This window comes from Pseudophryne corroboree, chromosome 3 (genome assembly GCF_028390025.1).
Source record: "Pseudophryne corroboree isolate aPseCor3 chromosome 3, aPseCor3.hap2, whole genome shotgun sequence".
Classification (NCBI taxonomy): Eukaryota; Metazoa; Chordata; class Amphibia; order Anura; family Myobatrachidae; genus Pseudophryne; species Pseudophryne corroboree.
In genome coordinates this window covers 20592648-20619193 of record NC_086446.1, presented here as the reverse complement: position 1 = coordinate 20619193, position 26546 = coordinate 20592648, and the positions used below count along the sequence as shown (strand labels likewise).

At 44.7% G+C, this 26546-nt stretch overlaps 2 protein-coding genes across 2 annotated transcripts in view; both read left to right on the top strand.

Moving 5' to 3' along the window:
- The window catches only part of LOC135054551 (zinc finger protein 850-like), a 211955-nt gene that overhangs the window by 155171 nt on the left and 30238 nt on the right, over nucleotides 1-26546 (top strand). The window lies entirely within an intron of this gene.
- Nucleotides 20249-26546, top strand: part of LOC135055778 (uncharacterized) — a 34721-nt gene continuing 28423 nt past the window's right edge. The window contains exon 1 of the mRNA XM_063960217.1: nucleotides 20249-20416. Coding sequence (XP_063816287.1) covers nucleotides 20249-20416 — 168 coding nt within the window. The remainder of the gene's footprint in view (nucleotides 20417-26546) is intronic.

The window sequence follows — 26546 nt, the reverse complement described above, 5'->3', positions numbered from 1 at the left end:
AAAATTGAAATTCTCGTCATCATACCATCCTCAGACGAATGGGCAGACAGAGAGAGTCAATCAAGAACTTGAGACTTTCCTAAGGTTATATGTGACATCCTCCCAGGATGATTGGTTCAATCTGCTCCCATGGGCCGAGTTTGCCCATAACTTTCGTTACCACACTGCTACAGAAACGACACCATTCTTTGCAGTCTATGGGCAACATCCCCGAGTACCTGAATTCCAAGAACTCCCTCACATGGATGTTCCTGCTGCCACTACTGCTCTGACTCAGTTTTCCTCCATTTGGAAAAGAATTCATGTTTCCCTCAAAAAAGCCTCCAGTCGATACAAGATCTACGCCGACCGCAAGAGACGTGCGGTTCCCCATTTGAAACCGGGGGATAGGGTTTGGTTATCAACCCGCAACCTTCGTCTCAGGGTCCCATCCATGAAGTTTGCACCACGCTTCATTGGTCCTTACCCTATTGAGAGTGTCATCAACCCAGTGGCTTACAAGTTGAAATTACCACCTTCACTGCGTATTTCTAATGCCTTTCACATTTCTCTCCTCAGACCTCTAATCCTAAACCGCTTTCAGAATACTCTTCCAGTAGGTCCCAAGGTTCGAACTCAGCGGGGCGTGGAATTTGAGATCAACAAGATTCTGGACTCTCGTTGCCGGTATGGACGTCTCCAGTACCTGGTCGATTGGTTCGGTTATGGCCCAGAGGAGAGAAGCTGGGTGAATTCATCTGATGTCCATGCTCCTAGGTTGGTCCGTGTCTTCCACAGCTCTCATCCCTCCAAACCACGTGGGTGTTCGGTGTCCACCCCTAAAGGAGGGGGTACTGTCAGGAATCGACTTACCAGACTGGCATCCGTCCGCCGCTGCGGACTCCGTCCTGGCTCCCTGCGGTCACCTGTCGCCTATGCCCCTGCCATGGGACGTCATCAAGGTCCTGGGAACACTCCTGAGCCAGCGGGCGTGTGCGCGCCGCGTCCCCGCTGGGCCGCGGCGTGGGCGCCGCCATGACAGTTTCCAAACAGCTAGTATACTGCGGCCAATCCGGTGCGTGGCCGCACCCACTGTCCTTTCCTCCATCCAATCCCTGCACACCCTGGGGTATATAGGAGGCTACAGTTTCACCTCACAGGCATCCTGGACTTTGTGTCATTCTGACAACCTGCATGAAAGGATCGTCTCCTGTTTCTCCTGAGTTCCTGGTTCTCTGCTAAGAACTTATACTCCTGGTGATTCTACTTGCTCCCGTGGAACTTCAAGGCTCAGCAATACCAGCAACCTGCATTGGGCTTCACACTCATCACCACCTTTGTGTGCTTCAGCCTGCAGTTGAAGACTAAACTCCAGGTGTGTTCATTCCTCCACCTGTGACACAGCTTGCTGCTGCCAGTGCCTCATCACCTGCACTGTGAGTTGGTCTCCTGCTAATGCTCAGGTTTGCAATATCCATTTACAGCCTTAGTTCTTTGTTTTAAAACCCTGCTCTGGTTTTCAAACCAGAATCATTTCATTGACATTCATTCTGTTGTTTTATATTTCCGGATATGATTTCTCAAGTCACCTATCATCCATTGCCATAGACTATTTGTTATCATTCCAAGTGTTTTCTCATCTGATATATTATTTCTGCTGCATTTCTGTTTAAACTTATCTGCTAAATAAAATACCATTGCGCTCATGCGCAAGAACGTGATACAACCTCCTCGTCTCTTTCCTCCTACCTCCACTGACCCACTAGCGCCCCCTCCGGGGACACAGACCAAACACAATCTGACATATACAATGTAGATGGATGGATAGTATTACTTATACTTATGGACGACGAGTGACGACACAAAGGTAGGTACAGCCGTGGCCTACCGTACTGCTGCTTAGTGCTTATATATATATGATATACTGTATAGCGGACCTGGTGGACAGTGTCAGCAGACTGATAAACTAGTATGAAGAAAGAAAAAAAAACACCACAGGTATACAATGTAGATGGATGGATAGTATTACTTATACTTATGGACGACGAGTGACGACACAGACGTAGGTACAGCCGTGGCCTACCGTACTGCTGCTTAGTGCTTATATATAAATATAATATACTGTATAACGGACCTGGTGGACAGTGTCAGCAGACTGCTAAACTAGTATGAAGAAAGAAAAAAAAAACACCACAGGTATACAATGTAGATGGATGGATAGTATTACTTATACTTATGGACGATGAGTGACGACACAGAGGTAGGTACAGCCGTGGCCTACCGTACTGCTGCTTAGTGCTTATATATATGATATACTGTATAACGGACCTGGTGGACACTGTCAGCAGACTGCTAAACAAACTAGTATGAAGAAAGAAAAAAAAACCACCACAGGTATACAATGTAGATGGATGGATAGTATAGTATTACTTATACTTATGGGCGACGAGTGCACTGACGACACAGAGGTAGGTACAGCCGTGGCCTACCGTACTGCTGCTTAGTGCTGATATATAAATATAATATACTGTATAACGGACCTGGTGGACAGTGTCAGCAGACTGCTAAACTAGTATGAAGAAAGAAAAAAAAAACACCACAGGTATACAATGTAGATGGATGGATAGTATAGTATTACTTATACTTATGGACGACGAGTGCACTGACGACACAGAGGTAGGTACAGCCGTGGCCTACCGTACTGCTGCTTAGTGCTTATATATAAATATAATATACTGTAGTGTATAACAGACCTGGTGGACAGTGTCAGCAGACTGCTAAACTAGTAACAAGAAAGAAAAAAAAAACACCAAAGGTATACAATGTAGATGGATGGATAGTATTACTTATACTTATGGACGACGAGTGACGACACAGAGGTAGGTACAGCCGTAGCCTACAGTACTGCTGCTTAGTGCTTATATATAAATATAATATACTGTATAACGGACCTGGTGGACAGTGTCAGCAGACTGCTAAACAAACTAGCATGAAGAAAGAAAAAAAAAAAAATCACCACAGTGTTTTTCAGGCAGACAAACGTATACTGGACTGGTGGTCACTGTCAGCAAAACTGTGTACTGTACTCCTGCTATAACTGCTCCCCAGTCCCCACAATTAGGCAGTGTGAGCAGAGCAGTGCACTCAGCACAGATATATCATGCAGCAGTGCAGCACACTGAGTGAGCACAGATATGGTGGAGCGTTTTTTTTCAGGCAGAGAAACAACGGATTAAACTCAAAAACCCTGCACTGTACTCCCTACAGCTGCTCCCCGTCCCCAATCCTCCACACAATTATAACTAACTAAGTTCTAATAATAAATACAACGTACTCGTTGAGGACGCCAGCCACGTCCTCTCCCTATCAATCTCAATGCACGTGTGAAAATGGCGGCGACGCGCGGCTCCTTATATAGAATCCGAGTCTCGCGAGAATCTGACAGCGGGATGATGACGTTCGGGCGCGCTCGGGTTAACCGAGCAAGGCGGGAGGATCCGAGTCGCTCGGACCCGTGTAAAAAAAAGGTGAAGTTCGGGCGGGTTCGGATTCCGAGGAACCGAACCCGCTCATCACTATTCATAACATTGTCATAATTCATTCTGCCATAAACTTTCCGCTTCCACGCTGCACCAATATCATTTGCATTCCTTATTGTTTATTTCTGCTGCCTTACTGTGTGAACTTTTATGTTTAATAAAACATCATTGCGCCCATGCGCAGAAACATAATCCAGCCTCCTCACTTCTTCCCTCCTACCTCCACTGACCCACTAGCGCCCCCTCCGGGGACACAAGTAAAACCGAACCTGACAACCCTACACAAGTATTAGATCAAGCCATACAATACTCATGAACCCTTAACAGGGATACCCTGTTATCTATACACCCTAAGGGAGAAGGCAATTAAATATTAATGAACCTATAGAAGACAATTAGGGGAACACCCTTATACAGGTATGAGGGATGCATTCTACTAACAATAAGAAACACAAAAGTAAACAGAAAACAAAGACTCAAGATTATTTGGCGTTTAAATCCAAATATAACGTAAAAGCCAATAAAATATTGTATATTATTAAACAAAACTACAAATTACTTTTCACTGACCCAGTTCTAAGCACTAGTTTGCCTAAGAATCCAACCATTATCTTTAAAAAAGCAAGGAACCTGAAGAACATCTTGGCTCCTAGCTTCTTTAAAAGACATCCAGATAAAACTTCTAGAGTGGGACAACAGACTCCTCTGGTGGGTCCTCAGGTTGTGGGATTCTATAGGTGCAACCACACTAGATGTACCACTTGTACACATGTAGCTAATAAAACCAACAGAGTTCTTTCCTCATGTTCCAAGCAGGAATATAAGATTGAAACCTTCATCAATTGTAATAGCCATTTTATCGTGTATTTGCTATGGTGTTCATGTCAATGGTGTTATGTGGGATGCACTACTAGAGCTCTGAAATTACGTTTCATGGCGCACAGGAGAAATCTAATAAACAGATATATGAACCACAGTGTCTCACGGCACTTTGTAGAAACACACGCAGGGAATCCTGCATGCTTAGAATTAGTTGGCTTAGAACACGTTGCTATTACAAGTAGAGGAGGAGATCGGTTTAGAACACTGTGTCAGCAAGAAGCGGCTTGGATTCTTAAATGACAGTCCCTGAAACCACAAGGCCTCAATGAGACGATTGATTTAGAATTTATATGAATATGTGGTCTTATATATGGAACATCCTGTTATGTATTTGTTTGTACTTTTAGAGTATCCGTACCTTCTTTCTATATCTCTTTTCCAAAGTCCCTTGTTTCCTTCTTTATAAATTGCAGAATCCAGATGTGTGCCCTTGAGGTCTTTGGATTGGCATATTGAGCTAGGTCACATGTGGATGCAGCGCTGTATAAGAGCTTCTTATGTGCTATTGTAATGAGCTAGTGTTCTGGCTCTGGTTGTGTTTGGACAGGGCATGGCTCCTATATTGCTAGGGGTGTGCCCATCTAAATGCACGAATACTCCCTGAGCCTTAGACACTTTGGTCTATTCATGTAGTAGAAATCCTACGAGGTGTGGATGAAGAGATATATGAAGCTTATTCCCTGTTCTTTATTCCTGCCTTGTTATAGTTGTATTAACTGTATATAGTTGGATTGAGTCCATGTAGATATGGATAATAAACAGTATCACACACAATGAAACAGTGTATCTGTGAACATTAGGACTGAGCATACAGTTATCAGATACATTTGTTTAGTTTATCATGTTGACCGATATATATTTTTTCATAAAAATAAAAGCAATAATTCTAAATGAAAAAATATATTTATTATGGAGTCATAGTATCTCTTAAATTGAGAGTTATGTCTCCATAAATATTTAAACATACTATTTGGATTTTGTTCCTTGATTGAACATGACACTTACCTGTGTATTAAAGACTATCTCCCTTTAATTAACAAATAGGATGGGAGTAACATTTTTTCTGTGCAATCATTGTGCATTTTTTTGTATGATTTTATAAGTTGAGTTGTTCTGTCTGCATGATATGTACTTACACCTATTCATATTTACATTATTTTATTTATGTCACAGGTTCTCAAACTCGGTCCTCAGGACCCCACACAGTACATATTTTGCAGGTCTCCTCACAGAATTGCAAGTGAAATAATTAGCTCCACCTGTGGACCTTTTAAAATGTGTAAGTAATTAATACACCTGTGCACTTGCTGGGTTACCTGCAAAATATGCACCGTGTGGGGTCCTGAGGACCGAGTTTGAGAACCACTGATTTATGTTATATACTTAAGCAATTGTATTTGGATATATGTGAGAAACTGTGAGAGTTACTTATACACACAGCTGAGCCTTGTCCATATTAAGAACACCTGTTATTAATGCTAATTATGGGAGGATATAAGGACACATTGTGGGAGGCTCATGAACTGAATTCTGCCTCCTGATGAAGCTGCCCCTAGTGCGGAGAAACGCGTTGAGGAAACAGAGGGGAGATCCCTGGAGTGACACAGCACAGCCTGTACCACAGCGGCTGCATGGGCCGGCTAGCTACACCAGCAAGCTTTTGTTTCTTTTATAACAGCGGACCAGCTATACATGTTCATATAGCTGCGGTCAGCAGCTTATTGCAATATAAACAGCTGCTTTCACAAACGTCAATAGAGCTTGGTAACATCGCTGGACCTTTCAACAGTTACCAGTTTATGCAGCTTCCTGCAAATTTGCACCCGCAGTTCCCACACCAACAGATACTTACAGCGGCTGGATCCACTGTCTGATACCAGCAATTACTTGTGACGGCTCTCTACGTATCTGTGGCCGGAGCATGCTCATCAAGTGGCTGGTTCCAGCGGTCGCCTTGCCGCAATAGAACCATTACCTACCACCTACACACCTTCGGCATAGAGACTGACTGTAACATTACTGAGAGTCTCCGCCTGCTACAGGAACTGGTGGTAATTATATGTATCTGTCCTATATGTTCAACTCCAGGGACTCTCAATACTACGTATGGATGTGATATATTGTATCACTATATAGCAAGAGTATTTTCTGATCACTATTACCATTTTTTAACTGTGTTGTTTTAATGTTTTGTAAATGTGGAATAAAATGTTTTATTTTTAATTGATCGTTCCTGTTGTCAAGCTCCTACCAGGTATATAATTCTGATCACTATTACCATTTAGCATGGGAGGTAATGATCCTGGTTGATTTTAGTAATGTTTGGAGAGTGCACCTGCATTCTATTTTTCTGTGTGGCACTAAAAGTCTCAGCATGGTAGCACCTCATATTTAATTAGGGTGTGCAGTTAAGGGTCCCCTGCCCTTTATATTCTACATTGTGTGCATGTATAGTATGTACAGTTGATGGTGGAGACTTCTTCAGTCATGATTGGCACCCCTCCTACCTACCTACCACTGAGTGTTTTAAATTATGAACCCTTGCATTTGCAGAATGTATATTGAACAAGGCATTAATAATGGTCAGACCTGAATACATTAATATAGTGTGTCAGTAATGAGGATGAGTTTGGGGTGTGGGACCCTCTGGGTTGGTGTGGCCAGGCTGCTTCATGGCATCACAATGTAACCCTTAATTTAGTACTTTACAGCAACCTATTTGTTTTTTTTAATCATTTTTAACACATGTATTATTATTGTCATCCATGTAACACTCTTAACACATAGCAGCTGCTCTCTGCACCCTCTAACACTTTACTTGATACATCTCTCTAGTGTGGTGCCTTAGTATGGTTTGGCTGAGTGGTTTTCCCTGGACTTGAACCTTTATAATGTTTGGAACCTACCTGATAATGATTCCTGGACGTGGTGGGTAGGCCCATTCTTTTGGCCAAAATTATGCAAATAACCTCACATTTACTTGATGTTAAACTGCAAAATGTATTACAATTCTGATTAGTAATGTTTGGAGAGTGCACCTGCGGTTTTTTTTTCTAGGTAAGGAGATTATCCTTATATATTGCAAGGTTAACCTCCTTTTATTAGGAGAATTCAGACTAGACATTGTGCAAATGACGTGATGGTTGTCTTGATTTCCCTTCTTCCCCAGAACAAGTGATATAGTGTGTACACACTGTGCAATCCTTCAAATGACCGAATGATACATCTTGCATTGTTTGGTCATTTGATCAGTAACAATATACGTCTGGTTGGCCGTACACACTACACGATTTGCACATAACCATTAAAGATAACTTCTGATCTGCCTGCACTGCACGGCATGTCAGTGGGTAGTGGCACAGCCTCCACCACTCACAATACCTAGAAAATATAAGATACAGTATACAGTCACACTGTAGAAGAAGCAAGCGGGGCAATGATAATGACCACCCCATTTCTGCTGCCACAAAAATGCATATAAGAGTCATGTGACCCAGTTTAAGCACCATAAATACTTTTATGATAACCAATAATAAACTTCTATACTGTTATCTGATGTTACTTTAGCTTTATTGGGGGGTACAGGCAGATTTACCCATATTTCACTTTTCACTGCCAGAATCGATTTTGCAGTAATCCCATTATTGCGAATTTGCAATTCAATAGGTGAATCGCAGAAGGCGCAATAAAGCTGCGAGAAGGGAAATCATTGTAATTATGTGGCTAATTGAATTCCTCCCTATAAGTTAAATTATTATTCCATTTTACAATGCATACTCATTACTCATTTCATGAGACATTTATAAATAATATACACATTTACATTGTTAGTTAAGGTAGAGGTGAGAATATATACAAAAAAAGCATTAATGGTATTAATAGGGGAGGTACATAGGTAACGTGTTTCTTAGGATTGTTTAAAAATGTTTTTACAAAATTCAATATCATATCTCTAACATGAATTTTCTTAAACAATTTGGGTTTACAAAAACAAAACAGAAGGGATTAGATATTAAAATAATTTCAATTGTTTAAATAATGGGTTTGATATGAGTGTAATTAGGAAAGTAACATTGGTAAAGTGGATTTGATGTTTAACAGTGATGTTTCTATCATTCTTGTATAATATTTCTAGATTGCAAACATCATTACATACTCATCGCAGGTGTGTGTGTCTCACGGCGACACAAGGTCTGAATATAGATAGTAAGCCGAATACTTTCCTTTAATCCCCTAATGCAGGCATGTCCAAACTGCGGCCCTCCAGCTGTTGAGAAACTAGACATCCCAGCATGCCCTGACACATCTTTAGCATTCTCTGACAGCAAAACTGTGTCAGGGCATGCTGGGATATGTAGTTTCACAACAGCTGGAGGGCCGCAGTTTGGACATGCCTGCCCTAAAGGATCCTGCAATCCACATACATCATTTGAGAAATGGAACCTTAACACTTACACTCAGCAACACCAAATTTTCAGTTTACTTATTTCATTATTTTGTCTCATGTCTTTATTTATTTTGAACTCAATTTTATTTTTATATTTTCACTACCTTATTTTTTCATTTATTACTTCAATTTTATTTTTTATTTAATCTTATTACTTTTATTTTGTCTTTATTTTTATTTATATTTTTTCATTTTTGTTTATTTTTCTCTATACTTTTTATTTTTTTCATTTTTATTTATCTTTCACTCATTTCCACCACCTATGGATCATTTCCTCCATCACGCCCATAGGTGGTGGAAATGAGTGAAAGATAAATAAATGTTTCCTCAGTGTCATCATTCTTCTCCCTTTTTTCCATTTTTTTACTTCATTTATGCCATCTACTTTTATCTTTCCTTAAAAGCATATCACAACCTTATCAGGAAAATGAGGCCGCCGACCTGCAAGTAAAAAGCATCCTTGAAAAAGATTCTGAATAGATTTGAAATGTGTTGGTGAAACAGAGGAGTGGGAACAGCAGCAAAGATATAACTGAAGACACGCTGCTCAGCTAGATACAATGACACATCAATATAATAAAACAAAAATTATCAATTTATTAATACAAACATATGGCCATATATTAAAAACACCTCACATCATACCATAGTCTTTAAATACTTTTTATAAATATATTGGAAAAAGACGATACCCGCAATTAGATATTAGTTCAAAGAATTCCAAAACAGCACTATATGCAACCTCCGAGTCCCGAATTCCCATATGTAGCGTGGGTACCGATAATCACGGGAAAAGGTGTATGCAGGAGGTATCCTGTAACGCGTTTCCCCGCCTCTCGCTGTGAGTAATAAGCGGCTTCCTCAGACAGTAAGGATATTGTACTGGCCAGGATTTGCTTTTAAACCCTGCTATTTAATTGATGCCTTTAAACAATGCACACCTGTAGTGCTCTTTAGCCCCTTCCGACTTGCATTCCCATTGGTCAGACATCCACATTCCAGCGGCTGCGGCTACCAGCGTTCCTTTGCTCCAAATCTATATATGAACAGTTCTTATCAGTGTTATTAATACTAATAATATTAGCGCTAATCAGTACTCTTATATAGGTTACTGTTTCTATTCTAACGGTTAATATATTATCTCCATTGACAACTTCACAACAAATATAAAAACATAATAGTTAATTATAATATAATCATTTTCCTAACATAAATAATATATAGATATAAAAAAGACATCATAGGATATATATATATAGTGGTGCCAGGATGGGTGCTGGTACCGGTTTCCTAAGCAGAGGTTGACATGAGGACGGATGTGGCAGAGAGTATCCCAGTACTGACAGCCGTGTGACTGCAGTGAAAGCAGGGAGCAGGAGTTGCTGTTGGAAGAGCCGACTTCAGTGACAGGACTGAGAGAGAGCAACCACTGGCCACCAATAGGAGAGTGCAGAGCGGAGTCGGGGGAGTGGCTACAGGCCACATCAGTATGAGCAGCTGAAACAGAATGAACAACTGGAGGGTGAGACCTAAGCAAGCACACTGCACCCCTCATTGGTAACTAGAGTCTAGGGATAAGACTGGCACTACTTCATATCCCAAGCAAGGTCAGCCATTCTGCATATACATATATTCTGTCTTCCTGCAAACCTCCATGAGTAGATGAAGTGCATTCTATAGCTGCTGCCAACAGACTTTATGCTTAGCAAACCAACGCCACCTATTGGCCACATGCGGCATGGCTTGATAGTGGTTGTCTCTCTAAGCTACAAGGCTCCGCAATGACACAGATACTAGGCCAGTGGTTCTCAAATTGTGTGACGGATACTCAAGGGTGCCGTGATTAAAAAAAAAAGTTTGGGAACCACTGGACTTGGCTAATAGCCATAACCCTTTACAGTGCGGTAGTGGTGGCAGCACATAACCCTGCCTGTGCCGCATTCAGATAGGAAGATATCGGCAACTGCATTAGTGCATAGCATTAGTGCATAGCAATATCGGCAGTTAGCTTCTAATTATCACAGACTGTAGTAGAGGATTTGTGAATTAGAATTGTGTTTCTAAAGCATTTGGTTACATTACAACATGATAAGTGTTGGCAGAGTGTACTGGGCTATCTGGTGCAGTGACGTCAGTCCACACACTTGAAGACTTAAACAGTAATGCAGGTTTATTTAGTGTACACAGGTGACTCAGATGTAACACTGATAGCGGTAATCAGGAGCCCATATATCACACAAGGTAACAACATTAGATAGTGGTACTTATCAGGAGGTGTCTGTGGTGGTGAAGCATGGAGGACTGCACAGCCGTGCAGTCTGACTCCCACTGCAGAAAAGATGATGCATGCACTGGAACACTGAGTCTCTGTAGCTGATATCTGCTCCCAGTCTCAGCTCTGCACACTTGTACACACAGGACTCTGTGTCTCAGTCTCTCTGTGTGTCACACCCTCCCTGACATGGAGGGACAGAAACTTACAGCATTTGACTCCGCCTCCGAGTGACTCCTGGCACTAGAGCTCTAACACTAGGGGATGCACCCATAGACTAATACACAGAAGGAGACAGGTACAGAGCACACCATATCCTAACATTAAGTCCTTAAGATCCCGACCGGCAGTAGACTAACTACATCCCATAACAGACTTATGGCTAGAGTTCCATCCCAGTTATGTAGCATTTTGCAGTGAGAACCACAAGGATATCATTACTTCTGAAAGCTACCACTGATATCAGATCGGAGAGATATGTTTAATACTAAGAGAACTGACCCTGATTTCTGAGACAATAATCACTACATCTTTAAGCTTTAAAGAATTACAAGCTACTGGCATATTGTTACCAGATGAGTCAATGGAAGGAGAATATTACTGTAAGAGTAGTAATCACCCTTTACTCAAGGTGAAGTGATTCAATTTATAGCGACCGGGACAAATATATTGGATGTCAACATAAAAGCCCCAACTGTGCACCAACGACACTGCGGTGATCTACAACACACTGGGTACCCAGGCTTATTTATATCATTAGTACTGCCTGCACTAGAGATCGTATTTACTATAGTAATGTAAATTTCCATACATGTTAAATATTGTGCCAATTGTGGCTAGTGTGTGACTAGACAACCTTTATATATATTTATGTATATTACATTCAGTATACTTACCTGCTGACTAAACTTGCATGTGTGTACTTGGAGGGAGAGAGAGGTCAGGTTTAATGGTATACCAACCTAATATAATTTATACTTAAAGCATACTGTATATGAGGGTGTTAAATATAAATATTACACACCTACATGTAGGAGAATATTAGATCACCTACTGTGACAAGGACACTGGGATAGTGTTTGAGGGCAGGTATGTTTGTCCCAGTTTCTTGTCTTACATGTTTTAGAAAGTGTTAACTTCTAGGGAAAATGCTTTTGGTTTTGTCTGAACCTTTTCAGTTTGCTGTAAAAGCTGGGTATAGGCTCTAAGAGAGAGATAAGGAGAGTTCTAGCCATTGGGCCCAGTTCGGGTCTTTGGCCTCACAGAGGGCTAATCAGGGTTTCAGCTGTGTAAGTGTGTTATAGGGCTGCTAGCCTGATTAGTATGGGCAGACTGCCTGGGAAGGCTGCAGAGTCTGTGTGAGAGGAACACGCTTTTGACACAAGTAAGCTACACAGTATTTACTGGAGAACTCTTTGTTTTTGTTTAGTGACAGTTAGGAATATCCTGTGTTTAGTTAGTGCCGGACAGGCAAGGTATTTTCTTTTGGTGTTTGTTTTATTTTCTGTTTCAATAAAACTGGCCGGGGTCAGTTGTACCAGAAACTGGACTTGTGTTGTTCCTCAGCTGCTGCGTGCTGCCATATTCCCCAGGAAGAGGCGCCTTGCACCCCACAGTATTACACTACATAATCGGGCTTACTCAAGCAACGCCCATGGACTAATTACAGCTTGGGTTGAGGCACTTCTGTATTAATTACCCATAGGTGGTAAGAGGGGTTACATTATAACAACACAGGACGATTCTTTTGTATAGAAAATAAGATTTTACTCACCGGTAAATTTATTTATCGTAGTCCGTAGTGAATGCTGGGAACTCCGTAAGGACCATGGGGAATAGCGGCTCCGCAGGAGACTGGGCACAACTAAAGAAAGCTTTAGGACTACCTGGTGTGCACTGGCTCCTCCCACCATGACTCCCCCCCCAGACCTCAGTAAGGATACTGTGCCCGGAAGAGCTGACACAATAAGGAAGGATTTTGAATCCCGGGTAAGACTCATACCAGCCACACCAATCACACCGTATAACTCGTGATACTATACCCAGTTAACAGTATGAAATATAACTGAGCCTCTCAACAGATGGCTCAACAATAACCCTTTAGTTAGGCAATAACTATATACAAGTATTGCAGACAATCCGCACTTGGGATGGGCGCCCAGCATCCACTACGGACTACGAGACATAGATTTACCGGTGAGTAAAATCTTATTTTCTCTGACGTCCTAGTGGATGCTGGGAACTCCGTAAGGACCATGGGGATTATACCAAAGCTCCCAAACGGGCGGGAGAGTGCGGATGACTATGAAGCACCGAATGTGCAAACTCAAGGTCCTCCTCAGCCAGGGTATCAAATTTGTAGAATTTAGCAAAAGTGTTAGACCCTGACCAAGTAGCAGCTCGGCAAAGTTGTAAAGCCGAGACCCCCCGGGCAGCCGCCCACGAAGAGCCCACCTTCCTCGTGGAATGGGCTTTTACAGATTTAGAATGCGGCAGTCCAGCCGCAGAATGCGCAAGCTGAATTGTGCTACAGATCCAGCAAGCAATAGTCTTCTTCGAAGCAGGAGCACCCAACTTGTTGGGTGCATACAGGATAAATAGCGAGTCAGTTTTCCTGACTCCAGCCGTCCTGGAAACATATATTTCCAAGGCCCTGACTACGTCCAGTAATTTGGATTCCTCCAAGTCCCTAGTAGCCGTAGGCACCACAATATGTTGTTCAAATGAAAAGCTGATACCACCTTAGGGAGAAATTGGGGACGAGTCCTCAATTCTGCCCTATCCATATGGAAAATCAGATGAGGGCTTTTACATGACAAAGCCGCCAATTCTGACACACGCCTGGCCGAAGCCAAGGCCAACAGCATGACCACTTTCTACGTGGGATATTTCAAATCCACGGTTTTAAGTGACTCAAACCAATGTGACTTTAGGAAACCCAACACCACGTTGAGAACCCAAGGTGCCACTGGAGGCACAAAAGGGGCTGAATATGCAGCACTCCCTTAACAAATGTCTGAACTTCAGGCAGTGAAGCCAGTTATTTCTAGAAGAAAATCGACAGAGCCGAAATCTGGACCTTAATGGAACCCAATTTTAGGCCCATAGTCACTCCTGACTGTAGGAAGTGCAGAAATTGACCCAGCTGAAATTCCTCTGTTGGGGCCTTCCTGGCCTCACACCACGCAACATATTTTCGCCAAATGCGGTGATAATTTGCGGTTACTCCTTTCCTAGCTTTAATCAGCATAGGAATGACTTCCTCCGGAATGCCCTTTTCCTTCAGGATCCGTCGTTCAACCGCCATGGCGTCAAATGCAGCCACGGTAAGTCTTGGAACAGACAGGGAGCCTGCTGCAGCAGGACCTGTCTGAGCGGTAGAGGCCATGGGTCCTCTGAGATTATTTCTTGAAGTTCCGGATACCAAGTTCTTCTTGTCCAATCCGGAACAATGAGTATAGTTCTTACTCCTCTTTTCCTTATTATCCTCAGTACCCTGGGTATGAGAGGAAGAGGAGGGAACACATAAACCGACTGGTACACCCACAGTGTCACTAGAGCGTCAACAGCTATTGCCTGAGGGTCTCTCGACCTGGCGCAATATCTTTCTAGCTTTTTGTTTAGGCGGGACGCCATCATGTCCACCTGTGGCCTTTCCCAATGGTTTACAATCAGTTGAAAGACTTCTGTATGAAGTCCCCACTCTCCCGGGTGTAGGTCGTGTCTGCTGAGGAAGTCTGCTTCCCAGTTGTCCACTCCCGGAATGAACACTGCTAACAGTGCTAACACGTGATTTTCCGCCCATCGGAGAATCCTTGTGGCTTCTGCCATCGCCATCCTGCTTCTTGTGCCGCCCTGTTGGTTTACATGGGCGACTGCTATGATGTTGTCTGATTGGATCAGTACCGGCTGGTTCTGAAGCAGGGGTCTTGCCTGACTTAGGGCATTGTAAATGGCCCTCAGTTCCAGAATATTTATGTAGGGAAATCTCCTGATTTGTCCCTGGAAGTTTTTCTTTTTCCTGTGTGACTGCCCCCCAGCCTCGAAGGCTGGCATCCGTGGTCACCAGGATCCAGTCCTGTATGCCGAATCTGGGGCCCTCTTGGAGATGAGCACTCTGCAGCCACCACAGCAGAGACACCCTGGTCCTTGGAGACAGGGTTATCAGCCGATGCATCTGAAGATGCGATACGGACCACTTGTCCAACAAGTCCCACTGAAAAGTTCTTGCATGGAACCTGCCGAATGGAATTGCTTCGTAAGAAGCTACCATCTTTCCCAGGACTCGCGTGCAGTGATGCACCGAGACCTGTTTTGGTTTCAGGAGGCCTCTGACTAGAGATGACAACTCCTTGTCTTTCTCCTCCGGGAGAAACATTTTTTTTCTGGTCTGTGTCCAGAACCATACCCAGGAACAGTAGACTCGTCGTAGGAACCAGCTGCGACTTTGGAATATTCAGAATCCAGCCGAGCTGTTGTAGCACTTCCCGAGATAGTGCTACTCCAACAAACAGCTGCTCCCTGGACCTCGCCTTTATAAGGAGATTGTCCAAGTACGGGATAATTATTCCGGCCATTACCTTGGTAAATACCCTCGGTGCCGGGGACAGACCAACGGCAACGTCTGGAATTGGTAATGACAATCCTGTACCACAATTTTGAGGTATTCCTGGTGAGGAGGGTAAATAGGGACATGCAGGTAAGCATCCATGATGTCCAGTGATACCCTGAAATTCTCCAGGCTTGCAATAATCGCCCTGAACGATTTCATTTTGAACTTGAACCTTCGTATATAAGTGTTCAAGGATTCTGGTTTCGGTACCACAAACATTTTGGAATAGTAACCCCGGCCTTGTTGAAGGAGGGGTACCTTGATTTCACCTGCTGGAAGTACAGCTTGTGAATTGCCGCCAGTACTACCTCCCTTTCTCCGAGAGCAGCAGGCAAGGCTGATGTGAGGTAACGGCGAGGGGGAGTCGCCTCGAACTCCAGCTTGTATCCCTGTGATACTACTTGGAGAACCTAGGGATCCACCTGTGGGGAAGCCCACTGGTCCCTGAAGTTCCCGAGACACGCCCCCACCGCACCTGTCTCCACCTGTGGAGCCCCAGCGTCATGCGGTGGACTCAGAGGAAGCAGGGGAAGATTTTTGATCCTGGGAACTGGCTGTCTGGTGTAGCTTTTTCCTTCTTCCCTTGTCTCTGTGCAGAAAGGAAGCGCCTTTGGCCCGCTTGCTTTTCTGAAGCCGAAAGGACTGTACCTGATAATACGGTGCTTTCTTAGGCTGTGAGGAAACCTGAGGTAAAAAAATTTCTTCCCAGCTGTTGCTGTGGATACGAGGTCACAGAGACCATCCCCAAACAATTCCTCACCCTTATAAGGCAGAATCTCCATGTGCCCTTTAAAGTCAGCAACACCTGTCCACTGCCGGGTCTCTAATACCCTCCTGGCAGAATAGACATTGCATTAATTCTGGATGCCAGCCGGCAAATATCCCTCTGTGCATCCCTCATATATAAGACGACATCTTTAAAATGCTCTATGTTAGCACAATATTATCCCTGTCTAGGGTATTAATATTATCTGACAGGGTAACAGACCCTGCTGAAGCAGCACTATTCATGCTGAGGCAATTGCAGGTCTCAGTATAATACCTGAGTGTGTATATACACACTTCAGGATAGCCTCCTGCTTTTTATCAGCAGGCTCCTTTAAAGTGGCCGTATCCTAAGACGGCAGTGCCACCTTTTTTGACAAGCGTGTGAGCGCCTTATCCACCCTAGGGGATATCTCCCAACGTGACCTATCCTCTGGCGGGAAAGGGTACGCCAGCAGTAACTTTTTAGAAATTACCAGTTTCTTATCGGGGAAACTCACACTTCTTCACACACTTCATTCACTCATCGGATGGGGGAACAAAACACTGGCTGCTTTTTCTCCCCAAACATAAAACCCTTTTTTAGTGGTACTTGGGTTAATGTCAGAAATGTGTAACACATTTTTTATTGCCGAGATCATGCTACGGATGTTCCTAGTGGATTGTGTATATGTCTCAACCTCGTCGACACTGGAGTCAGACTTCGTGTCGACATCTGTGCCTGTCATCTGAGGTAGCGTGCGTTTTTGAGCCCCTGATGACTTTTGAGACGCCTGGACAGGCGCTGGCTGAGAAGCCGGCTGTCCCACAGCTGTTACGTCATCCAGCCTTTTATGTAAGGAGTTGACACTGTCGGTTAATACCTTCCACCTATCCATCCACTCTGGTGTCAGCCCCACATGGGGCGACATCACATTTATCGGCCTCTGCTCCGCCTCCACATAACTTTTCTCCTCAAACATGTCGACACAGCCGTACCGACACACCGCACACACACAGGGAATGCTCTGACTGAGGACAGGACCCCACAAAGTCCTTTGGGGAGACAGAGAGAGAGAGTATCTTTATTGGTGACATTGCAAATGGCATTAAAGGGAAAGTATGCCTTTTTGCAGATGACACAAAGGTATGCAACAGGGTAGACACACCAGGTGGGGTAAAACAAATGATTGAGGATCTAGGTAGACTAGAGGAATGGTCAAGAGTCTGGCAATTACAGTTTAATGCCAAAAAATGCAAAATCATGCACTTGGGTCTCAAAAATCCTAAAGCTAAATACAGTATTAATGACACTATACTGGAAACTACTGAGGAGGAAAGGGATCTAGGAGTCACTATTTCAGATGACTTAAAAGCAGGTAAGCAATGTAACAAGGCAATGAGGAAGGCTAGTCAGATGCTTGGCTGCATTGGGAGAGGAATCAGCAGCAGAAAGAAAGAAGTAATAATGCCACTGTATAGGTCATTGGTACGGCCTCATCTAGAATACTGTATTCAGTTCTGGAGGCCATATCTTCAAAAGGATATTAATACATTAGAAACTGTACAAAGGAGGGCAACTAAAATGGTGCATGGCCTACATCATAAAACATACCCAGAAAGACTAAGAAATCTCAATATGTATAGTTTGGAGCAGAGAAGGGAAAGGGGGGACATGACAGAAACTTTCAAATATATGAAGGGTTTTAACAAAGTCCAGGAGGGAAACATTCTCCAAATGCAGAGAAGCTATAGGACACGAGGACATGCACTGAGACTGGAGGGGGGGAGGTTCAGGGGAAATTTGCAGAAAAATGATTTCACAGAAAGGGTAGTGGACAAGTGGAATAGCCTCCCATCAGTGGTGGTAGAGGCTAAGACAGTAGAGCAATTTAAACATGCATGGGATAGACATAAGGATATCCTTACAAAGAAATAAGGATCAAATAAGGTTAGTGATAAAAAATAATATAAAAAAATAAACAAATAAGGGGCAGACTAGATGGGCCAAGTGGTTCTTATCTGCCGACAAATTCTATGTTTCTATGTTTATGCCAGCACACACCAGAGCGCTATATAATGCAGGGATTAACACTATAACTGAGTGATTTTTCCCCCAATAGCTGCTTGTATACAAACATTGCGCCTAAATTTAGTGCCCCCCCCCCCCTCTCTTTTTAACCCTTTGAGCCTGAAAACTACAGGGGAGAGCCTGGGGAGCTGTCTTCCAGCTGCACTGTGAAGAAAAAATGATTTTTCTCCCGCTTTTTTCATGGATTCTGGCAGGGGTAATTTATCACATATATAGCCCTGGGACTATATATTGTGATGATTTGCCAGCCAAGGTGTTTATATTGCCCTCAGGGCACCCCTCCCCCCTAGCGCCCTCCACCCATCAGTGACCGGAGTGTGAGGTGTGCATGAGGAGCAATGGCGCACAGCTGCAGTGTTGAAGACAGAAGTCTTCTGCCGCCGATTTTCAGGAACACTTCTTGCTTCTGGCTCTGTAAGGGGGCCGGCGGCGCGGCTCCGGGACCGAACATCAAGGTCGGGTCCTGTGGTCGATCCCTCTGGAGCTAATGGTGTCCAGTAGCCTAAGAAGCCCAAGCTACCACCAGTTAGGTAGGTTCGCTTCTTCTCCCCTTAGTCCCTCGCTGCAGTGAGTCTGTTGCCAGCAGATCTCACTGTAAAATAAAAAACCTAAAATATACTTTCTTTCTAGGAGCTCAGGAGAGCGCCTAGTGTGCATCCAGCTCGGCCGGGCACAAGATTCTAACTGAGGTCTGGGGGTCATTGTGGGAGGAGCCAGCGCACACCAGGTAGTCCTAAAGCTTTCTTTAGTTGTGCGCAGTCTCCTGCGGAGCCGCTATTCTCCATGGTCCTTACGGAGTTCCCAGCATCCACTAGGACGTCAGAGAAAGACAATACACGCCGCTCACCCTGTATAATAATAACAAGACACCACAGGCCTCTTCTCTTGTACAGCAGGATGCCACAGGTTTCTCCCCCCTGTATAATAGGACATCATAGGTCGCTCCAGTTGTATAATAGGATGTCACAGGCCAGTCCCCCTGTATAGTAGGACACCGCAAGCCTCTCCATCTGTATAGTGGTATGTCACATGCTGCCCCCTGTATAATTGGACAACGCAGGCCGCTCCCTCTGTATAATAGGATGCCAAAGGCCACTCCACCTGTATAATAGGATGCCACAGGTCACATCACGTGTATAGTAGGACGCCTCAGGCTGCTACCTCTGTATATTAATGGTCAGTGCCCATTGTATCACGGTAAATGCGTGGTCTGCGCCACCTGTATTACGGTAACGGCGGGATCTGCACCACCTGCATTACAATAATAGGACACTAGAGTGTTAGCTACCTGTACAGGGATAATGCAGCACCAGAGTCTGCTCCAGCTGCACTATAACAAGGCACCAGAGGCTGCTCCCCCTGTAGTTCAGCAACCTGACATCAGAGCTGCTCAGCCTATAGAATAATAATATTAATATCATTGCCTGCTGCCAGACACAGCAATGGCTGCTCTCTGCTCCTGCTGCCTTGTGGTAATGATAGATGGAAGGCGGAGCTCAGACCAGGGGACAATGGTCGCCGCTCCTGACGTCACTACGCGGCCGGGGAACTGCTGCTACAGCTGCCGGACTAATCTACAAGAAAATGGCCGCCGGCCTCCTGCACTGGAGACTTGTATGGTAATAATTATTACAGACGGAGGTGCTGGGTCCTGAGTGTGGGAGGGGAGGGGCCAGACACCATGAAGCAACCTGTGCCAATCATACCCTACTTCCGGCCTGTGCGGTCCACCTTACTTCCGGCCTGTGCGTTCCACACACGGGAAGTGGCTGATCATCGATTGCTGCAGCCTCTCACTGTCGGTCGAGGTCAGGTAATGATTGGTTCTAAATCTACCATCAGCCGTCAGGTAATGGCGTCTTCCTATACAGGGGGAGCAGCCTGTGGTGTCCTGTTATTATTATAATACAAGATGAGCAGCTTGTGGTGTCCTGTTATTACTATTATTATTATTATTGTTACTAGTATTATAGGGGGGGGTGGGGCAAGTGATGTCCTACAATACAGGAAGCGTGGTCTGGGATGTCCTGTCTTTAATATACAGGGAGAGATATCTGTGGTATCCTGTTATTATTTTTATACAGGGGGAGCAGCCATTAGTGTATTAATAATATAATATTATATGTAATTGTAGGGACTGAATATTTCTGCAGCAGGGTACATTGTGTTCCACAGGGAAACATCGAGGGTGTAGAGTGGATCTTGATCCAGAGGCACCAACAGGCTAAAGCTTTAGGCTGTCCCAGGATGCATTGGGGCCTCCTCTATAACCCAGCCTCCAGGCACTGTGAGCTCAGTTTTGAGTTGGTTCCTGCAGCAGCAGGTCTCTTAACTGGGGGGCTGCGCTTGGCAGCCTTGAAAAAGCTTTCTAAGAAGACTTCAAGGGCCGCGGCGCTGATATGTCAGTGTGACATTCAGAGCTGCGGCTCCATCACCTCCCTAGTGGTGTCTCATACTCCCGCGGCCTGTTCCAGGGTACTTGCGGCAGAGATGCTACGGCTTTAGGCACACGGTCGCAGACGCTCTCCTGGTTTGTGTAGCTGCTACGGGGAGAAGGTAAGAGGATCCACAGACGGGACCCGTCATGAAAAAAACACGTTCATGTCGCAGTCTAGGGAGACGGACTGCGACGCTGGCGTGGACACTTACCGAGCAGGGACCCCACTAGACCACCAGGGCGTATTGAGTACAGGTCGGGTGTACTAACACCCCATTTAATAAGGCTCATAGTACCCGGGGTGGAAGTCCAGCATAGGGGAGGTGGTGCTTGACGTGTAGACCCTCCCCCGGCCCAGGGCGCTATATATGCAGACTTTCCTGCCCTGGAGCTGCCTCACACTCTCACTCCCTGACTGAGACGCTGGGCGCCATCCTCTGAGCTTAGCTGCGGCTGGTCTCCAAGACTGCAGGGCGAGGTCTCCCTAGTAAAGCCATCTGTATATAGCGCTGTGACTTTACAAACACTTGAGTATTCTACATGTCTCTATACAGTCAGCGTTAGTTAAGAAAAAGTATACCTTACAGGATATATTATACGGGTATTCTGATATATATCTCCGGTCTAGGACTGCGCTGTTATATCTATCTATCTATCTATCTATCTATCTATCTATCTATCTATCTATCTATCTATCTATCTATCTATCTATCTCTGTACATATACTAGTCCAGTGCAGTTTTGTTGTTATAATAATTATATGCATTGCCTGTGACTGTGTGTGCCTGTATCTGCTGTGTGGTTTCACTTTCAGTGTTTCCCAGATATCACTATAACTATATTCTGTAACCTAAGGGACTAGGTGCGTCAGGGTCATATATATGGTGCGTCACAGTATTTACCCAATACGTGTATTCTACTGTGTACTCACTTACATAATACCGGATTTATTTGCAGGTGTGGTGTACTGGATATTCAGTTACATCCTAACGGATTTATTAGCAGATGTTATACTCTGTCTGGCTTTATCGTACTAAATCGCTCTGTGTTACATTTGTGTTCAATGTCTAACAAGAAGGGCAGTAAGTCTGTGGATGCTCCTGCATCATGCAGAGCAGGCGCCAAGGATTTACCAGAGGGGGAAGTTCTGCATGATGGTCTGTGCACTGTGTGTCATACATCTCCCAGTCAGTCCGCAGCTTCTGTAACTAATCAGGAGCCACCCTGGGCTGCATTCTCAAACCTACTGGGTACTCTGGTGGAACGCCTTACTCCCCCTATGGGACCACCTGTGCCACTACAGCCACAAATTGCCCCTATGGTTAATCAGCCTTGGGCGGAAATTTTGTCTAACCAGTTGCAGCAGTTGAATCATTCCTTGGTCAGACAAAAATCTACTCCAGGTCACTCCCGTGTCTCTGGGTCATCTAAGCGGCTGCTTCGTCCTCACAATCCAAGGAGGATACTACTCGACCCTGTTTCTAGTCGCGAAACCCAATGAGTCTTTCTGGCCTATACTCAACCTCAAATCACTGAACAAGTTTGTGAGAGTGTCCAAGTTCTGCATTAAAACACTGCACTCAATTGTACTTGCTATGGAACCTGGAGACTATATGGTATCCCTGGATATACAGGATGCATACCTGCATATACCTATTGCCAAGTCACAGCAATATCTACGGTTTGCTATTGGCAACCTCCATTATCAGTTCAAGGCTCTACTATTTGGACTGGCTATGGCTCCTTGGATCTTCACCAAGGTTATGACTGTAATGATGGCCCATCTCCGTCGCCAGGGAGTTAGGATCCTGCAGTATCTGAATGACTTGCTGATTCTGGCAAACTCCCAAGATGTCCTCCTCCGTCATCTGCAACTGACAATAAGCTTCCTACAAGCCCATTGGTGGCTCATCAATTGGAAGAAATCCTTGCTGGTCCCAGCACAGAGCATGGTGCATTTGGTGGCACTCCTGGACACACACAGTCAGCGACTGTTTCTGTCCCCGGAGAACGTCCTGAAGCTTCAGGACAGGATATGATGCTTCCTTTATTGTCCCAGAGTGTCAATGCACTCGGCAATGCAAGTACTTGGCCTAACGGTGTCGGCATTCGACATGGTGGAGTACGCTCAATTACATTCCCGCCCTCTGCAGAGGTTAATCCTTTCCAAGTGTGATGGCCTACCTCATCGAATCGGATCTCACATGATCACTTTGACTCCGAAGGTTTGTCTGTCGCTGGCCTTGTGGCTACAGGACCAGCAAATTAACAGGGGCCGTCCCTTCTGGATCCCCGACTGTGTCTTGCTGACAACAGATGCCAGTCTGCTGAGATGGGGAGCGATATTGGAGCAACACTCTTTTCAGGGTCGCTGGACTAAGGAGAAATCACTCCTCCCAATAAACATTCTGGAGTTGTGGGTAGTTTTCAACGCGATAACTCCCGCCATGCCTCTGGTACAGAACAGGCCTGTTCAAATATAGTCAGACAACACCACCACGGCATACATAAACCATCAGGGCGGCACTCAAAGCCACATGGCAATGATGGAAGTGTCAAAAGTCCTTTGTTGGGCGGAGCACCATTTTCCAGCAATATTGGCAGTGTTCATTCTGGGTGTCCTGAACTGGGAAGCAGACTTCATCAGTCATCAGGACGTGCACGCCGGAGAGTGGAGTCTTCATCCAGAAGTCTTTCAACTACTAGTGGACATGTGGGCCCACCAGATGTAGACCTGATGGCATCTTGACACAATCACAAAGTCCTGGTGTTCGGATCAAGGACCAGCAATCCTCAAGCATTGTTCGTGGACACACTAGCCATTCCATGAAACTTTTGCTTGCCCTACATATTCCCTCCAGTGTCACTCCTGCCCAGGGTCCTGCGGAGTTCAAGCAAGGAGGAAAACAACTTCTAGTCGCTCCGGTGTGGCCCAGATGGCATTGGTTCTCAGACCTGCAGGGTCAATTGAGAGAGCGTCTCCTGCTACTTCCTTAGCACCCAGACCTCCTCGTACAGGGCCCTTCTCTACCCAGACCTGGCCAGACTGGTTTTGATGGCATGGCTCTCGATGCATCACTCCTGAGGGCCAAGTGATTCTCCGAGGCGTTTATACAAACTATGTTGAAAGCCCGCAAACCGGCATCTGCCCGGATTTAATATAGGGTCTGGAATTCTTATTTCACCTGGTGTGCTGATAAGAATTATGATGCATACAGATTCAGAACTTCCAGAATTCTGGCTTTTCTGCAACAAGACCTGGACTTAGGCCTTCGTCTGGCCTCCCTCAAGGCTCACATATCTGCCTTGTCGGTATGGTTTGCCCTGCAAGAGTCTCCATTTGAACCTCTTCAGTCTGTGGACCTTAAGTGGCTCACAGCCAAGGTCCTGTTTTACTGGCTATTGCCTCTTCTAGAAGGGTGTAGGACTAAGGCGCATTGTCCTTTCGTCCACCCTTTCTGATATTTCATCATGACCGGGCAGTTCTTAGAACTCGCCCAGGTTATTTGCCTAAGGTGGTGTCATCTTTTCACCTCAACCAAGGGATTGTGGTCCCGGCCTTTATCTCTTCACTCTTTGGAGGACAAATCAGGTCTTTGGATGTGGTAAGGGCTCTCCGTATATATGTGGAGAGTACTGCATCTATCGGGAGGTCAGATACCCTTTTCGTACTATAAGCAAACAAAATGAGAACTACCCAACTGCGCACAGCTTATGGAAGTCCACTTGAATATAGAAATTTCACAAATACGTCCGTCAAAAATAGTGGAGGGGAGGTCTTAGACCAGTATTCCTCTGTTCTTCTCTTCTTTCTTTTTAATTCCGAGGAGTCTCCTTCAGATTCACCGAATGTCCCTCAAAAACAGTGGAAGAACAATATTGTGTAGTATGTCCTGGATTTGGGTGGTTTCTGGGTTATGTGGTTTAACAAAATGGTTCTTACCGTACTCACGTCTAAAACGGAGGTGTTCACACGCATAAAGGTTTCTTTATGGACCCAAAACTTCTCCTAACTGGATGGATGGCTAGTCATGTTCTTTCAAATCCTCACCAAGTGGTGTCCCAATTTGAGAGATACCGGGGAGAAGAATACCTCAATTAATAGATGCCCCACGATAGAGTTTGTTCAATCAATCACACTGACGGCCGGAGAAATAGACTAGCATACCGTACTCACACTCCAAGTATATTCAATATACCCATAAAGGTATCTTTAACTGTAATTCATACTCAGACAGATCAGATGAATTTAAAGATGTAGATGGGCAAGCGTACCCCACTTACAATCTTCTATGATGTTGTCCAGCCCGTAGTGGTTTCTTTTTCCACTTTCTTCCCAGGAAGTGGAACTCCACTAACGAGTGCTTCCAATCTCGGTATAATGAAATATATATCAAGAATGGAATTCACCATAATGTCTAACACTGGACGGGAATTCCACGGACTCTCCTGTATTATGCAGGGCATGCGCCAAGGATTTGCCGGAGGGGTTAGCTTTGAATGATAGTCTGTGAAATATGTGCCATATATCTCCCAGTCAGTCCGCAGCTCCTGCAGCCAATCAGGAGCCACCTTGGGCGGCTTTCTCAACTATGCTCAATATGCTTGTGACATGCCTTACATTGACATTACAATCTGATTGAGCAGCTTTCCACTTTGTGTATTGACTACGTCCATCCTGGCTCGCCGTATTCTGTGGTTGAGGTCATGGAAGGTGGACCTGGACTCCAAAAAGACTTTGGAGGTACTCCCTTTTAAGAGAGACATCCTATTTGGGGAAGATCTCAATAAGATTGTGACTGACTTAGCAGCTGCAAAGACTGCATATCTCCTGAATACTAATCCTTTGCACAGAAGGCAAAAGGTTCCAATTTTTTGCTCCTTTTGACCTCAAGGGAAAGCTAAAGGTCAGGCATACCCGAGACAATCTCGTGCTCCCAAAACCATTAAGCCCAAAGCAGAACAATCCTGAGCTGCCAGTCAGCCTGCTTCTAAACAAGACAAGCCTGGTGCATGACTGGGTCTCCCCCTGGGGGATCCCAGTTTGGGAGGCCAACTTCTGTGGTTCACCCAGGACTGGTTAGAGACCACTTCAGATGCATGGGTGCGAGAAGTTGTCTCTCACGGGTACGCAGTGTCTTTCAAGAGACATCACCATCACCAATTCTTCACAATGGTTATTCCTTTGGATCCGTTGAAGGCGCAAGCTCTACAGCTGGTTGTGCATTCCCTCCTGGATACAGGAGTGGTAGTGTCAGTACCTCTGTCCCAGAGAGGAGGAGGAGGAGGATACTACTCGACCCTGTTTCTAGTTCCGAAACCCAATTTGTCTTTCTGGCCTATACTCCAACTCAAATCACTGAAGAAGTTTGTGAGAGTGTCCAAGTTCCGTATGGAAATGCTGCACTCAATTGTACTGTCCATGGAACCCTGAGATTATATGGTATCCCTGGATATACAAGATGCTTATCTGCACATACCTATTACATACATATCGCATCAGCAATATCTGCGGTTTGCTATTAGCAACCCTCACTATCAA